At 44.8% G+C, this 17494-nt stretch overlaps 1 protein-coding gene across 7 annotated transcripts in view; it reads left to right on the top strand.

Annotated features, from left to right (window-relative positions):
- The window catches only part of ATP11C (ATPase phospholipid transporting 11C (ATP11C blood group)), a 70769-nt gene that overhangs the window by 43330 nt on the left and 9945 nt on the right, over window positions 1–17494 (top strand). For 5 of the 7 annotated variants that reach the window (XM_087877509.1, XM_034441602.3, XM_034441601.3 and 2 more), the window contains exons 18-28: window positions 610–791; window positions 2322–2573; window positions 3798–3972; window positions 4219–4321; window positions 4845–4990; window positions 6185–6244; window positions 9076–9203; window positions 9639–9774; window positions 10054–10119; window positions 11506–11609; window positions 12774–12927. In XM_087877509.1, coding sequence (XP_087733635.1) covers window positions 610–791; window positions 2322–2573; window positions 3798–3972; window positions 4219–4321; window positions 4845–4990; window positions 6185–6244; window positions 9076–9203; window positions 9639–9774; window positions 10054–10119; window positions 11506–11609; window positions 12774–12927 — 1506 coding nt within the window. Of the gene's footprint in view, window positions 1–609; window positions 792–2321; window positions 2574–3797; window positions 3973–4218; window positions 4322–4844; window positions 4991–6184; window positions 6245–9075; window positions 9204–9638; window positions 9775–10053; window positions 10120–11505; window positions 11610–12773; window positions 12928–16000; window positions 16090–17494 lie in introns of all 7 variants that reach the window. The other 2 variants (XM_087877510.1, XM_034441605.3) reach the window with 1 other exon arrangement.

A 17494-nucleotide genomic window follows, 5' to 3' on the forward strand; every position in this document is an offset into this window, starting at 1 on the left:
CCTTCTCCTTCTCCTTCTCCTTCTCCTTCTCCTTCTCCTTCTCCTTCTCCTTCCTCTCCTTCTCCTTCTCCTTCTCCTTTTCCTTCTCCTTCTCCTTCTCCTTCTCCTTCTCCTTTTCCTTCTCCTTCTCCTTCTCCTTCTCCTTCTCCTTCTCCTCCTTCTCCTTCTCCTTCTCCTTCCTCTCCTTCTCCTTCCTCTCCTTCTCCTTCTTCCTCTCCTTCTCCTTCTCCTTCTCCTTCTCCTTCTCCTTCTCCTTCTCCTTCTCCTCCTCCTCCTTCTCCTTCTCCTTCTCCTTCTCCTTCTCCTTCTCCTTCTTCCTCTCCTCCTTCTCCTCCTCCTCCCCCCTTCCTTCCTTCCTTCCTTCCTTCCTTCTTTCAAAAGGGCATATTTTAGAATTAAGAGGGCAAAAGCCTTCTGCGATTGGCTCCGGCCATGGATAAGATCAATCCAGGGTATTCTCTGCATCTTCATGTCATCTTAGCAAGCGGCAGTCCCAGCCAGCTTTGAAAAGCCACCATTATATGGGCTGTATTTCAGAATGGTTTTGGGTGCCTCTCTCCTGGAATGGCTTGGCTTCAGGGATGACATCTTCTGCTTGCTGTCTCTCAGGATGGATATCGGACACTCTGCGTGGCCTACAAAGAAATATCTGCTGCGGTCTACAAGGTTCTAGAGGCCCAGATTAAGGAAGCCACCGTGGCCCTACACAACCGAGAAGCCAGGATGGCCAAAGTCTTTGATGATATTGAGAAGGACATGCGTCTGATTGGCTCCACTGCTGTAGAAGACAAGTAAGCCCCACTGGGTAGTTCAGATAACCCATCGTGCCTTCCAAGGCAGTTGAAATCCCAACACCAACAGCTTTAATCAGATGGCAGTATGGTGTGCCCAGATTCTTCTCTTCAAGTGGGAAATGTTTAAATTGCCAGTTTATTGGCCCCATGAATAAGGGCATGCTTTGTAGAGCATTCAGAAAATGTGGGGACTACCCAATTAAACACCCCTTCTCATTTTTTTTTCAAGGAGCAGAGGGCTTTTGGGAAGGAGAGGGAATAAACAACATGATACTTTTTAAAAAGCTTTTTAAACTAAATTTGGTACCCGAATTGCAGAATTAAGGATGTGTTTGCCACTTGAATGATTTCATGTATCCTACGCTGTAATAACCACCACTACTCATACCAGCCAAGGATGCTATGATAGAAATGTTTCATAGGTTAAGTACAAGGGTGGGTTTATTTATTTATTTATTTATTTATTTATTTATTTATTTATTTATTTATTTATTTATTTATTATATTTCTATACCGCCTTTCTCCCGTAGGACTCAAGGCGGTGTACAGTCAAGAAAAATATAGATACACAAACATCATAAAATTGCTAATTAAAATTATTATTATAACATAGTTTGGCCCAATTAAATAGAACCTAAAATTAGATAACATTTTAAAAAACATTCACATGTTCATATGTTTAGCCCCGCTGGGTTGCTGGGGGTTCGCAGGGGTTCGGAAGAACCTCTAGCTAAAATTCTCTGCAGTTTGGAGAACCCTCAAATCCCACTCCTGGCTGGCCCCGCCCACCCTGCCCCACCCCTCCCAGGAGTCCACACGTGGCCCGTTTTGGATGCAGGTAAGTGCAGGGTGTGCACAGAGGCTCGGGGAGGATGAAAAACAGGCCTACCGGAAGTTAAGGAAGGCTGGAAATGGGCCCGTATCTGGCCTCCAGAGGGCCTCCGGAGCCTGGGGAGGCTGTTTTTGCCCTCTTGGAGGCTCAAAGAAAGCCTCCGGAGCCCAGGGAGAGCAAAAACACCCCCACCCCCACCCGCCGTGGTGCAGGAGGCCAACTAGCCATGCCCACATGGCCACACCCACCCAGCAACCGGGCAGAGAACCCCTTGCTAAAATTTTTGAAGCCCACCCCTGGTTAAGTACCTAAGCTAGCTACAGAAGATGGAACTTCTAGACCAGAAGATAGAGGTGAGGGAACACTGGTAAATAAGTCTCAAAAATTGTGGGGGAGGAATCCCTCTAAACTGTGAACTGGAGAAGTGGATGAAGAAAGCCCACTTTTAATTTTGCGTTGGTCCAGATTAGAATTCTTCTACATGTTCTTCTCGTCTTTGCTGCCCTCAGTGGGTTGGTGTACGTAGCTCAACTGCTTCCTTGCTACATACGTGTTCTGAAGGACCCTTTTCCTAAAAAGAAACCCAGTGATTTGTCATTTTTTTTCGGGGGGGGGGGGAGAAGGGGAAAATAGAGAGGAAGCTTTGAGGAAGATCCCACCGGTTGGTTGAGTCATTTCCACTGGTTTTCCTGCAGACTCCAGGATTTTGCAGCTGAAACCATCGAGGCCCTCCACGCGGCAGGCATGAAGATCTGGGTTCTGACGGGGGACAAGCTGGAGACGGCCCAAGCCACCTGCTACGCGAGTCGCCTCTTCCACACCAACACGGAGCTGCTGCTGCTGACGGCAAAAACGGTGGAGGAAGGCGACAGGAAAATGGAGCAGCTTCACGAACTGCTGATGGAATACCACAAAAAGTTGGTGACCGACGCGCCCCAAGGGAAGAAGTGAGTGGGGACCCCAAGCAGTAACCGAAGCGCTGTTTCTCAACCTCGGCAATTTTAAGAGGTGTGGACTTCAACTTCCAGAGTTCCTCAGCCATGGGTGCAGGCTGGGGAATTCTGGGAATTGAAGTCCACACTGTCAAGATCGAATCGCTTTGCTACTTCTGAGCTTCTACCGCTCGTCAACTTGCCATTCATATGGGAGGGTGGAGGCGGGGAAATGGAATGCTAAGATTTTGTCTACGGACTGGGAAAGCCTGAACCTCCCCAAGGTCACCACTGCAGGTGTTAGATGGAGACATGGACTGTTCCCATAACAAAAGGAAGATTGATAATTGGACAATATGAACACCCAGCGGTGGGGAAGAAGGGAATCTATTGTTTAACTAAGTGTAAACATTTACATGAGTAAACCAGAGCTGGTTTCGTTTCTGCAGTTCCGAGATGGTGTATCCAACAAAGTTATACTTTGGGGAATTAAAAGATCCCGAGAGTGTCTACTTCTTTTGAGCTCGCTAGTCGGACCGTTGACACATACCTCTTAAAATACTTAAGGTTGAGAAGCACCGATGTGTGAAGGGTTAGGAGAGGGTCAATTGCCATTGGGGCACTTTGCAGTAATCTAAGGAGAAGGCCTTCAAACTTGGTAACTTTAAGACTTGTGGAATTCAACCCCCCACCCCCAGAATTCCCCAGCCAGCATCCATGGCTGAGGAATTCTGGGAGCTGAAGTCCACCTGTCTTAAAAGTTGCCAGATTTGGAGACCTCTGAACTCGAGGTAGACAGAGAGGAGACATCCATAAGGATGGTCTTTTGTGGCCTGAGGTATTTGGAGCTGACATTGTTCCTACTGCATCCACTTTTATTGTAAGAGCTGATCTCATCTCAGTTGGACCTGCCTTGGTCCCATTAAATCACATTGCTTGGTATCTTGAGTTCTCCTTGTCTTTCTGCCTGGAATGTCTTCCTTGCAGAGAATCCAGAGTTGCTATTTTTCCATCTCTTCTCTTTTCCTTCTCAGCTAAAGAAGGGTAACCCATTTAAGTGTCACATAAAACACATTTTCCTACACATCTGACTCATATAGGGATTAAAACAGCCAGAAGAATAGAAGGGTTGCTACTCCTTGACTTATCACTTATCCTCAATTTTTCCTCCTTGGCTCTTTTGACTACAGCTGGGGTGATGTCAAGGTCTCCAACCAACATTTCCCTTCTCTGTTTCAGAAACTGGGCATTGGGTTCCGACTATGGACTGGTCATTGAGGGGGCTACCCTTTCCCTGATCATGAACCCTTCGCAAGATTCCAACTTCTCCCATTACAAGAACATCTTCCTTCAGATCTGCCTGAAGTGCACCGCCATCTTGTGCTGCCGGATGGCCCCGTTGCAAAAGGCTCAGGTGTGTTGATGTCCTCTGTAAGTGAGCCAAGCCATTTCCTGTCCCAGCAGAACCTGGCACGAGACATCCTTTCTTCAGTGTGAATGCTGGAAGGCACCCCTTTGGAGAAACCAACGACCATAAATATCTGGTCTGTTCTTGAGTTCGGTCTTCAGGGTGGTGTAGTCCTCGGGAAGCTGGCTCAAAGTTGGGTGAGGAATATCTCAACCAACATATCCTGATCCACCATCCGTCTCTTCCCCATAGATTGTCCGCATGGTGAAGAATTCCAAAGGCAGTCCCATCACGCTGGCTGTTGGAGATGGCGCCAATGACGTCAGCATGATTTTGGAAGCTCACGTGGGCATCGGTGAGGGATGCTTTGACCCATAGTGGGGTCTTCTCCCTCTGGGAGTGTGTTGGTCAAAGGCAGGAGTCTCCAAACATGGCAACTTTAAGAGTTGTGGACTCCAACTCCCAGAATTCTGGGAGTTGAAGTCCATAAGTGTTAAATTTCCTTAGGTTGAGAATCACTGGACTAGATGATCCTTCTGGTCCCTTCCAACTCTATCGTTCATGTCTGGCTGGGGAATTCTGGGAGTTGAAGTCCACAAGTCTTAAAGTTGGCTTGGTTGAGAAATACTGGACTACGTGATCCTTCAGGTCCCTTCCAACTCTATCATTCATGGCTGGCTGAGGAATTCTGGGAGTTGAAGTCCACAAGTCTTAAAAGTTGCCACATTTGGAGACCCCAGGTCAAAGGAAATGGCGCACATGAGCTCCACAACACATAGGAGCCAGGCTGAGAGAGCTTCTATAAAGTTCTGGATGATCAGGATATTGAGGCCTCTGATGTGCAAGGTTGACCCTGCTCCATTCTTCTCCTTGGCCAGGTATCAAGGGGAAAGAGGGACGCCAAGCCGCCCGGAACAGCGACTATGCCATCCCCAAGTTTAAACACTTGAAAAGATTGCTCTTGGGTCATGGGCATTTGTATTATGTCCGAATATCCCATCTTGTACAGTATTTCTTCTATAAGGTAAAGGGAATGGCGAATTGGTTTGGAGGGGGGAGGGGTCAAGGGGAAGGCAGGCAGGGGGGGCTATGCCACTACCAGTCGTTGGGGGGGATGCTCAGCAGAGGGTTAGCAGGGAAGCAAAACACTCTTGCGAGGAGGGAGCAGAACCAGCAATATCCTTGGGGTAGGGGGCAAAAGGGGAATGATGGTGGACAGAAGGATGGAGTGCAGGACCTGCCCTTTTTGTACATCACATTGATGTTCAGGCAGTCCTCGACATAGGACCAGTTGCTTAGCAGACTCCATTGCAGTCATAACTTGAGGACTATTTCTAGTCTGTTGTTCTTTTTTTCTCTTTTCTCTTTTCTGTTTTGTCCTGTTCTCTATTTATTCTCTCTTCTCTCCTCTCTCTTCCTCCTTCCCTCCCTTTCTTCCTCCCTCCCTCCCTTCTCCTCTCTCCTTTTCTCTTTACGTCCTTCTTCTTCCTCGCCTCTCCTCTCCTCCCTTCCCCTCCCCTCTCTATTTATTCTCCATTCTATTCTGTTCTGCTCTGTTCTGTTCACTTATTCTATTCTATTATTTCTATTCTAATTTTCTATTTCTATTCTATTCTATTTGCTTATTCTATTCTATTACTTCTATTCTATTCTATTTGCCTATTCTATTCTATTATTTCTATTCTAATTTTCTATTTCCATTCTATTCTATTCTATTTGCTTATTCTATTCTATTATTTCTATTCTAATTTTCTATTTCCGTTCTATTCTATTATATTCACCTATTCTATTCTATATCCTTATTCTATTCTAATCTAATTTTTTATTTCTATTCTATTCTATTCCACTCTATTCGCTTATTCTATTCTATTCTATATGCTTATTCTACTCTACTCTACTCCGCAAAAAGGACATGAAGATATAAGCAAGAAAAGTCTAATGCAAAAGATGATCTGCTAATAAAGAATAACTAACCAAGAGAATTGAAAAATGGTGTAAACAACCTAAGCACCATCCACCACCATGCCAATTTGATGGGAATTCACAACGGAAGGTAGAGAGCAGAAGGCTGGGATAGAATATATATTTAAAGGCTTCTGACTCTCAGTTTTAAAATGCGGCAAAAACAACATTTGCATCATCTGGGTTTCTTACTAACATGTTTTTTTTTTCTCTCTCTCTCTCTCTTCCCTCGCCCCTCCCCCCCTATTTCTTTTAGAACCTTTGCTTCATTTTCCCACAGTTTTTATATCAGTTTTTCTGTGGCTTTTCACAGCAGGTAGGTTGACGCGGGTTGGGTGGGCGTCATTATTGACGTTGTGATCAAAACCAGTTCAAAGAAACTTATCCAAAAAGTTACTTACGTCCCATTGTAGAAGTTACAACTGCTGTACTACCCCGCCGGTCACACAATCGCATTTTAGGTGCTGGGCAGCCGTCTCGCATTTACGACTGGCTGCAGCATCTCGTGGTGATGATGGGATCACATGGTGCAACGTGTTTTGCCATTTTCCCCGCTCCCAAAGATGCCCTTGCGTAAGTTGGATTTGGACTTAACAATGAAATGGATCACTTACTGCGTGATTCATCAATTGATTAACAGATTAAAAGAGATGGAAGGGACCTTGTAGGTCTAATCCAACCCCCCACCCAAGCAGGAGACCCTACACCATTTCTGACCGATGGCAGTCCAATCTCTTCTTGGAAGCCTCCAATGATGAAGCTCCCACAACTTCTGAAGGCAACTTCTGTTCCATGGGTTGATGGTTCTCACTGCCAGAAAATGTCTCCTTATTTCCAGGTTGAATCTCTCCTTGATCAGTTTCCATCCATTATTCCTTGTCCGGCCTTCGGGTGCCTTGGAAAATAGCTTGACCCCTTCCTCTCTGTGGCAGCCCCTCAAATATTGGAAGACTGCTATCCTGTCTCCCCCGGTCCTTCCCTTCACTAGATTCATTTAACACCCGTCCTCAAACAGTTATAAGATCGAGTCTGATCACGTGTGGATTCCACAGTTGCAACAACTTCACAACTGAAATTCCGGGATCACTGGTGGCCATAAGTCAAGGACTACCTGTAATTTTGGACGACAAAATTCTTGCTTTCTTTGCACGTCCGGGGATTGGAAGCTTGGTGTTATTTTTTTGCGAAGGTGGGCCAGTCTGTATCCCTTTCCAGTTTGAACGACTGAGAGAAGAAGCTCTCTTCAGTTGTATAAATCACGCCTTCAGTTTTGTCTTCTTTTGTTTTTGGTTTTTTTTAATGGTTCCTCTTGTCAACCCAACAGAGAAGCTGGTCCTTCAGCCTACCTCTTTGTCCTGCAAAAATGCAGCTGCTGGCACCCTCCTCCCTCTCTCTCTCTCTGCCTTTCCTCCCTTCCTCCCTCCTTTTGGGGAAAAAAAGACCCCCAGTAACAAAAGAAACCCCTTGCAACCCAAACCACTCCTGCATTGAACTGACTCTCCTGCAAAGGGCAGGTGTGAACGGATGAACGGGGAGCCATTGTGCGTGTGGGGGGAAGTCCAAGCAACTCCAGGTTTGAACTGATTATTTCCTGAACGACAGAGCAGCCCACTTACTTTCGTTTTGCAGCTGTCCCCATCGTCCTTGGAGGAGGAAGTGGGCCTGCAGCTGCCCTCAAAGGACTTCAGTTTTGGGCTCCTTTCACCCAGAAGGAGTCCTTCTCCTCCTCCTTCTGACTGCCTGATTGTCCTCCATAGGTGAGGCCCACTGAGGCGGCCTCATTAGCTAGGGCTTGCTAACGAGCCATTGTTCCAGAAAAATCTCATTCGGGAGGAAACAATGAGCAAAACAGATGGATGATTCCACCAGGTCCTCCTGTCCCAGCGTGTTTAGTCCAGCTGGACTCAACAAGTGGGATTTTGCTGCTTCGGAGGGACTTGGTTTCATCTTTCCAGGCCTCGGGACGTTGCAAGTAGAATGCAACAATGCAAAACCCGCTTTGCTTTGGTTGCTTTGACTTGTCCCTCAAAAAAGTTTCTAGGCGTTTTGCCCAAAAAATAATAATCACAGAGTGATTGTCTTGCCAAAAAATGTGACATTGCCGATGATCGGGTGGATGAATCGTTGTGTGTCTATGCTAAGAAAAGAATCTATGTGTTGGAGACAACTTTTGTATTTTTTTTCACACCTTTTGCCCTGGACATTTCAAGAAACCATGAATGGGGCTTATCTTCCTTTATTCAATAAATCAGATGCAATATATATATATATATACACGGTTTTTCAATAACTATATTGAGATAGATAGATAGATAGATAGATAGATAGATAGATAGATAGATAGATAGATAGATAGATAGATGATTGATGATTGATAGATGATAGAAGATAGATAGATACAGTAGATAGATAGATGATAGATGATAGAAGATAGATAAATAGATGATAGATGATAGATGATTGATAGATAGATGATATAGATAGATGATAGATAGATAGATAGATAGATAGATAGATAAATAGATAGATAAGTAGATAATGATAGATAGATAGATAGATAGATAGATAGATAGATAGATAGATAGATACAGTAGATAATGATAGATGATAAATGATTGATAGATGATATAGAAGATAGATAGATAGATAGATAGATAGATAGATAGATAGATAGATAGATAGATAGATGATAGCTAGACAGATAGCTGTTAGATGATAGATGAGAGATGATATAGAAGATAGGAAATAGAAGATGGATGAATAGATAGATAGATAGATAGACGATAGATAGATAGATAGATAGATAGATAGATAGATAGATAGATAGATAGATAGATAGATGATAGCTAGATAGATAGCTGTTAGATGATAGCTTATAGATAGATGATATAGAAGATAGGAAATAGATGGATAGATAGATAGATAGACGATAGATAGACAATAGATAGATAGATAGATAGATAGATAGATAGATAGATAGATAGATAGATAGATAGATAGATAGATAGATATAAAATTGGAATACAGGATGGTCAAATAATTGTATTCCCATACTTATTTGACCATCTTGTATCTGGGTGAGAGCAAAGATTTAAATCAACCACAGAAAATGATTGTCTGCTCAAGTCCTCCTCTTTTCCACTCCAGCCTCTCTATGATGCGGCTTACCTGACTATGTTCAATATCTGCTTCACCTCTCTGCCAATAGTGGCCTACAGTCTCCTGGAACAACATGTCCCTATTGATGTATTGATGACTTTCCCAAAGTTGTATCTGTGAGTATGAGATTCTTCTTCTTCTTCTTCTTCTTCTTCTTCTTCTTCTTCTTCTTCTTCTTCTTCTTCTTCTTCTTCTTCTTCTTCTTCTTCTTCTTCTTCTTCTTCTTCTTCTTCTTCTTCTTCTTTCTTCTTTCTTCTTTCTTCTTTCTTCTTTCTTCTTTCTTCTTCTTCTTCTTCCTCCTCCTCTTCTTCCTCTTCCCCTTCCCCTTCCCCCTCCTCCCCCTCCTCCTCCTCCTCCTCCTCCTCCTCCTCCTCCTCCTCTTGCAGGCAGGGAGAGAGTTCCTTGGTCTTATTTCACTGACCTCCTTTTTCAAGGTCTTTCTGAGCTTTCATTTCTCCTTTGGAAGACATTTGGGGTGTGGGGGATGCAGCTTGCATTTCTGATATCTTGGCCCTGTATTTGAGGTCAAAATGTTATGTTTTCCTTGGTAGGAATGTTTCTGACAACGCTATGCTCCAGTTGAAGCCTTTTGTCTACTGGACCTTCCTGGGCCTTTTTGACGGTTGCGTCTTTTTTTTTGGTGCTTACTTCCTTTTTCAATCTGCCTCTATAGAGGACAATGGAAAGGTGAGGCCCGAAAGTCTTAATTCTTTGCAATAGCAACTGGCGTGCATTTGTGTGTGCGCTTGGTGTGTATGCTTGTGTGTGGCAGCAAAGGCCATAATGTTACCTCTGTCTCTTCGATGCGTCTCTAAAGGAATAGTCACCCAGCCAATGATCCTTGTGGCTACATCTTATTTTAAAATGTGTTTATTTTAACCTGTATTTATTTTACAGGCACTGTTGTCTTCAAGGCAGTATCCAGCAGAATTTCTTAATTGCAAGTTTTGTCATTGTGTTTTTCAGATGGCAGGACTCTGGACATTTGGGACAATGGTTTTCACTGTCTTGGTATTCACAGTCACACTAAAGGTTAGCGTTCTTCTTTTGTATTATTATTATTAAAATACTCACCTTAGAATAGAACAGAACAGAACAGAACAGAACAGAATTCTTTTATTGGCCACGTGTGATTGGACACACAAGGAATTTGTCTTTGTGCATACGCTCTCAGTGTGCATAAAAGAAAAGATACGTTCATCAAGAATCATAAGGTACAACACTTAATGATAGTCATAGGATACAAGAAGAGAAGAGAAGAGAAGAGAAGAGAAGAGAAGAGAAGAGAAGAGAGAATAGAATAGAATAGAATAGAATAGAATAGAATAGAATAGAATAGAATAGAATAGAATAGAAGAGAAGAGAAGAGAAGAGAAGAGAAGAGAAGAGAAGAGAAGAGAAGAGAAGAGAATTCTTTATTGGCCAAGTGTGATTGGACACACAAGGAATTTGTCTTGGTGCATACGCTCTCAGTGTACATAAAAAGAAAAGATACGTTCGTGAAGAATCATAAGGTACAGCACTTAATGATAGTCATAGGATACAAGAAGAGAAGAAGAGAAGAGAAGAGAGAAGAGAAGAGAAGAGAAGAGGAGAGGAGAGGAGAGGAGAGGAGAGGAGAGGAGAGGAGAGGAGAGGAGAGGAGAGGAGAGGAGAGAAGAGAATTCTTGATTGGCCAAGTGTGATTGGACACACAAGGAATTTGTCTTGGTGCATACGCTCTCAGTGTACATAAAAAGGAAAGATACGTTAGTGAAGAATCATAAGGTACAGCAGTTAATGGTAGTCATAGGGTACAAATAAGCAATCAGGAAACAATATCAATATACATCGTAAGGATACAGGCAACAAAGTTGCAGTCATAAGTGGGAGGAGATGGGTGATAGGAATGATGAGAAGCTGGGTCTGATATTACAGATCTTGGTGAGATTAAATTCTTGCCCTGATCCAAGTGACACCTGTCCTCAAGGCTAATTAGATGATGGGAACAGCCAACTCATCTTGAAGAGGCCAGACTGGAAGTTGATTTGATTAGGATCAATAAAAATCAGTGCAATATGAACTTGAGGTAGGAATGAGGAGCTGCCCCAAAGAAGAGGGAGTCAAGCTATTCTCCAAAGCACCTGAAGGCAGGACAAGAAGCAATGGGTGGAAACTCATCAAGGAGAGAAGCAACTTAGAACTAAGGAGGAATTTCCTGCCAGTTAGAACAATTAATCAGTAGAACAAATTGCCTCCAGAAGTTGTGAAGGCTCCAACGCTGGAAGTTTTTAAGAAGATGTTGGATAACCATTTGTCTGAAGTGGTGTAGGGTTTCCTGCCTAAGCAGGGGGTTGGACTAGAAGACCTCCAAGGTCCCTTCCGACTCTGTTATTCTATTCTAATATTGAATTTCTTGTTTCTTTCTTTTTTTCATAGCTGGCATTAGATACTCGGTTCTGGACATGGATGAACCATTTTGTCATCTGGGGCTCCTTGATTTTCTATGTCTTTTTCTCCTTCTTCTGGGGAGGCATCATTTGGTAAGCATTGCCAAGACTTCATGGTTTCCCCAGCACAGCACGAGGTGGTCCCTTCGTCAACTCCTCTGCAGAGTTCTAAACTTTTTAAGCCAAAGTCAGTTTGAAACGGATGGGCACCCCAACTTTAATAATCTCTGGGGGTTTAGAAGGAAATGTTGGAGGTGGATGTTCTTGACCTCCAAACTGATATGGCTTCAGAGATGACCGTCTTAGAGGATTGGGTTGGGGGAAAGGTGTTGTCTTTATGAGACAAACATCCCAACCCAGACGAGCAAATTTTACTTTAATGTAAAACCAGAGGGACAGAATTGGCAGCTAGGTTCCCGCCACCTCTTTTACAGCCTGAGAAACTAGGGAGGGTTTCTCCTGAGGTTTTCCTCCTACCCACACTACAGCTGCAGGCTGTTTTGTCTTTTATCTGACCTCGTGGGGTGAACCAGAAAAGAATCCCAGATGAATTCAGATGAGCTGAATTCTACTTTAATGTAAAGCGAAATGGACCGAAACTTTCAATTCTCCTGCCGTCTCTTTTACAGCCTGAGAAACTAGGGACGGTCTCTTCTTGCCTTACCGGCTCTACAGCTGCAGGCTATGCTTTCTCTTCTCCGACCATTCCTTTGGCCGAGTCTCTTGGCCCAGTCTCCCGAGGCCTTCCCCACATACCTTTGCAGAAGGGGATGAGTTAATTCAGGACAGGGAAGATGGGCTTGGAATCTTGACCCCAGTTCCTCGCACAAAGGATTCGTAATTGTCGTAATTAACCCAGTTGATGCAAACCTGTTTGGCTCAAATGCAGAATTGATGCATGTCTCTCTCTTGTTTTGTTTTTCTCTCATTGTCTCTCATTGTCTCTCCCTCCCTCCCTCCCTCCCTCTCTCTCTCTCTCTGTCTCCCTCCCTCCCTCTTTCTCTCTCCCTCTCTCTCCCTCTTCTCTCTGTCTCTCTCTCCCACTCACCCTCTTTCTCTCTTTCTCTCCCTCTCTCTCCCTCTCTTTTCCTCCTGCCTCTCTCCCTCCTCCTTCCCTCTCTCCCACCCTCCCTCTTTCTCTCCCTCTCTCTCTCCCTCTCTCTCTTTCTCCCTCCCTCCTCTCTCCCTCTCTCTCCCTCCCTCTCTCTCCCTCTCCCTCCTTCTCTCTCCCTCTGTCCCCTCTTTCTTTCCTCCCAGGCCTTTCTTGAAGCAACAAAGGATGCATCACGTTTTCGCCCAGCTGCTGTCCTTCGCCTCTTCCTGGCTGGCGATTTTTTGCCTGATCTTCATCTCCCTCCTTCCCGAGGTCATCGGCCTCGTATTTAGACACCTGAAAAGGAGAAGCAGCGAGGTAAGAGTGGAGCAGAAAACCTGTGAAGTTGAAGAATGGATCCCGCTCTTCTAAGCCAGGCCTCAAGCGAAACCATGGACACAGGTGTTCCCTGTGGTTGTTGTGTTTTCTGAAAAATATATATATCTCTTTTTTTTTTTTTTTTTACTTTCTCCTGAATGTTCAAACAATTCCCACCTCGGCTACAGTGGACAAGCAACAGATGGGTAGCTAGTGTTTAGCAGTCTGTGGAAAAATAATAATCTCCCCATCTCTCGGTCTGAAGATAGATTAGCCATCCACCATGTCATCGTGGGAGAATCCATCCCGATCAGGACTGGTCTGAAATATGGGAGAGGTTTTATTTTTCCAGAACTACGTTTTTGCCAAACCTCCCCTTTTAGACTCTGCCTTCTAGGGAAATTCAGCGGGAACCAAGCACGGCATAAATATTTCTCTGTCGTGCATGGTTTTAAAGAAAGAAGAATTTAGTCTAGGAGGCTCTCAACCGGTCTGAACGCCCTGCTTTTCCCATCTCCTCCTGCAGGAGATCCATTCCCCAAAACATGCAGGTTGAATTTTTAAAGCTGGCATCCTTAGGAGTCTGAGTTTCTCACCATCTCATGCTTTGCAATGGGCATTGAAGCTTGAGTCTCAGTGAAGAGTCCATTGTCAGTGTTCGTGGTTTGTGTGGATCAAGCTGCCTTTTCAAGGAGTTTGATTTTTTGTCAGATTTGGGGTCCTAGAGTCAAGCGAACCCAAGAGGACCGTGGCTGAAAACATCTATGCAACTTCGGAGCATAGTTATGGCTGGGGTATTCATTGATGTCCTTCTCCAGCCTTATCTGGAGTTGGAGGAAAAGGAGGTTACCTCTGACCTTGGTTTGAGGCAACGTAGGTAGGGTGACCTACTTGGGTCACACCTGAGAAGGGAGAAAGGAGGGGAGGCCATTTAAGATATGGTGAGTTAGTTGAGGAGAGGGAGGAAAAGCTGGAGCGTGAAACCTTCACTGGGATTTCACTAAACTGAGATCAGCGTTTTTATATCAGTCCTGTATGACACTGTGGTTTCGGTCCACACTGTGGCACGAATACGAGACGTTGTTATTATTATTATTGTTATTATTATTTTGTCTTTTAAGGTTTTGCAGTTGGGCCTGTCCAGAGGGATTTTGTTCCGTTCGATATGTTAGAAGGGTCCTCTTTTTTGGGGGAAAGGGATGGATTTAATTACAGGGCATTGTAAAACGGGGACCTGTGCTTTGTGTTGGCTTGTAATGTAAGTTTTCCAGTAAACGTTGCACGCAGAATATATGTTGGAAGAGTAGTTTTTGCTAGAGTATATAATAAGAAATGTACACAGCCACCGGGGTGGGATTCTACCAGTTCAGACAGGTTCGTGCGAACTGGTAGCTCCGATGATCAGCTGACCCCGCCAGCCTGCCCACCCGCCCGTCCCTGTGCTTTACTTACCTTTATCTTCGCAGCTGATTAGCGCGGTAGAGCTGATTTCTTGCTTCAGCTGTTTTAATTCCCTAGCACTAACGCAGAAGATGATGTTTTTGTTGAACTGCGCACGCGAAGCGCGCGATCCCCGAACCGGTTGTTAAACCGGAAGGATCCCACCACTGATTAAGGTTATGGAAGGACACTTTACAGTGTGGTTCTATCTCTTCTTCACGATGACAGTGTTCATTTCCTCCCATTTTCAAATCTGAAAACAGGCAAGAGAAGAGAGGTGGACGAGGCTGCAACGCCATGTTGCAAAATTTGCCACTGGAACAACGAGAGATGTTTCCCCTCCCTTGTAGAACCATCTCCGGTTGGGTTGGGATGACCTTCTGGTGGGAGGTATGGATGAAAGAGTGGGACGCGGTGGCTCAGTGGCTTAAGACACGGAGCTTGTCAATCGAAAGGTTCGAATCCCTAGTGCCTCCGTGTAACGGAGTGAGCTCCCGTGACTTGTCCCAGCTTCTGCCAACCTAGCAGTTCAAAAGCACGTAAAAAAAAATGCAACTAGAAAAACAGGGACCACCTTTGGTGGGAAGGTAACAGCGTTCCATGCGACTTTGGCGTTGAGTCATGCCGGCCACATGACCACGGAGACGTCATTGGACAGCGCTGGCTCTTCGGCTTTGAAACGGAGATGAGCACCGCCCCCTAGAGTCGGGAACGACTAGCACATATGTGCGAGGGGAACGTTTACCTTTACCATTATGGGTGAAAGGTGCTTGACTCTTCCTTAGTGGACCTACTGTAGCCTGAAAATGATGGTGTCCACCAGCCTAGAAGGCCTTCCAGAGTGTCTCTAGAGTCCCAAAGGTGCTTTTTTCCAAAAGACAACTGGACTTTCTTGAAGGTTTTTGTTTTCTTTCAAAGAGTTTCACTTGTCATCCAAGAAGCTTCTTCTTCCGGTTTGTTTGAAGTTAGAACTGAAGAAGCAAAATGTTTTCAAAGAAGAAAAAAAAATAACCCAGGAAAATCCAGCTGCCTTTCAGAAAAAGACAACCGTGACCTGGATGGTGGAGAATTTCCATAGACTCTCTCACCAATCACAGCAGGACAGATCTCCTGAACCTTAAATAGAGCCTCTTTGTCCAAGAGCACGCTTTCCCAGGCGTGAGATGCCTCAAATGTCTGGCTTCCCATTTGACCGACTGCTGCAAACTCCAAACTTTTGCAGAGAGTTAAATTCTCAAGTTTGACTACTACGCCGAGAGAAGGAACACGGTGCAGAAAAAAAGGACCCATTATTTCTCTTTTTTTTTAAAGAAATCGCCATTGTGATGCCATGGTTACTGACAGCCTTCCTATTAAAAGCTACCCCCACCACCCCAGCCCTAATCTCACGGCTTCTTTCTAACATGTCCCCCTCCGTTCTCAACTTTTATTATCAGTATTTTTCCACCATAAAAAAAAAAAAAACGCACCGGAGGTTTTTTTTTTAAAAAAAAACTAATTTGTAATATATTATTTTGTGCCCTGCTTTTTTCCAGCTGCCTGATTTTCTCTCCCTCTCTCTCTCTCTCTCTCTCTGTCTCTCTCTGTGTGTGTCTCCAATTTCCCACTTTCCTTTTGTCTCGTCGCAAACCAGGTAACCCGGCGTCTTCCTTCTTCGGGAACATCTACTATCTTCGTCCTCTCTCAAACCTCCAGTAATCACAGTTTCTCTGAATGAATAAGGTGATTTTCTTCTTTTTTTTTAATAAGCTGCCATTCTCCGCAGTCTCTCCTGTGCTTCCTTTCCGGTACGTCTGACCTTTTGATAATGCGCTTATCTGTCTCCCGTGCATTCTGCTTTGCTTTTCTTTCTTCGTTCTTTTTTATTATTTTTTTTTAAAAAAAGAAGGAACACTTCATATATTTGCTGCAGTTTCAAAGTCCTGCTTAATTGCCATTCCTTTTTTTTTTTTTCCCCCTTCCAAATCCCCGCCATCTCTCCTTCCCTGCCGGTCCCTGTCGCCGTCGATCTGGCTGCTGTTTTGGAGGGTAGTTGAAAAAAATCATGAAATTGCAGTTCCAGCATCTGCAGGAAGCAGCCTCCGCACTGCTCCGGTTTGCCAAAATTAGGGTGTTCTGGATGGTTTTGCTCCCGATTTGCCTTTGCAGTAAGAAGCAGAGGTGGTGTCTCAAGAGGATGGAAGTGACGGGATCACTCCAGGGGTGGGATTCAAAAATTTTAGCAACTGGTTCTCTGCCTCGTTGCTGGGTGGGCGTGACTGTGGTGGGCGTGGCCTACTTGGCCTCTTGCACCATGGTGTGGGGGGGAGCATTTCTGCCCTCCCCAGGCTCCAGAGGCCCACCAGAGGCCGGAAATGGGCCTGTTTCCAGACTTCCGGAACTTCCAGGAGGCCCATTTTTCGCCCTCCCAGAGCCTCCGCACGGGCCCTGCATTTACCTGGCATCCAAAACGGGCCATGTGAAGACTCCTGAGAGGGGAGGGGCAGGGTGGGAAGGACCAGCCAGTCCTTGCAACTACCAGTTCGGCGAATCAGATGTAAAATTAGCATCCGGTTTTCCCGAACCGGCTGAATCCCACCTCTGGACCACTCCAGGGTAACATGGAGGATAACATCTTCTTAGCATTCTGGTAGCATTTCTAAAAATAATAATAATAATAACGGAGAGAGGGCTTTGCTAGTTGAAAGGTTGCCCAGCAAGGCATGGACAGCAGCTTTTTCACCTGGATGGAGTAGTTTGCTAAGACTGGATTCCTCACATCCAGTGGGCTACCTTTACCTTCTCCTTCAGCACCTGGAGATACCTTCCTCACTACTTTCGGCTATCTGAAACTGTGAGAAGCTACATCAAGAATCCTCCCGATAAGCAAAGTGAGGTTTTGCGTGCATTCAGAAGTCTTGCTGAACACCATCTGAGTGCCATGGTTTATTTGTAGACCAGTAGCCCGTGAAGCAAAGGTAGGTTTGCAGGTCCCCAAAGCTATTGTCCCAAAGCTGTTGTGCTGTTCAGATGGTGAATTATAGTGAATTAATTACCTTAAGAATTAAGAGCTGTCTCCTCAAGGAATTGCATTGTGGGAGTTGTAGAGAGAGATTTCATTATGGGAAATGTAGTCCATGACATGTCA

The sequence above is a fragment of the Pantherophis guttatus genome, chromosome 12 (genome assembly GCF_059756535.1).
Source record: "Pantherophis guttatus breed Tessera chromosome 12, ASM5975653v1, whole genome shotgun sequence".
NCBI lineage: Eukaryota > Metazoa > Chordata > Lepidosauria > Squamata > Colubridae > Pantherophis > Pantherophis guttatus.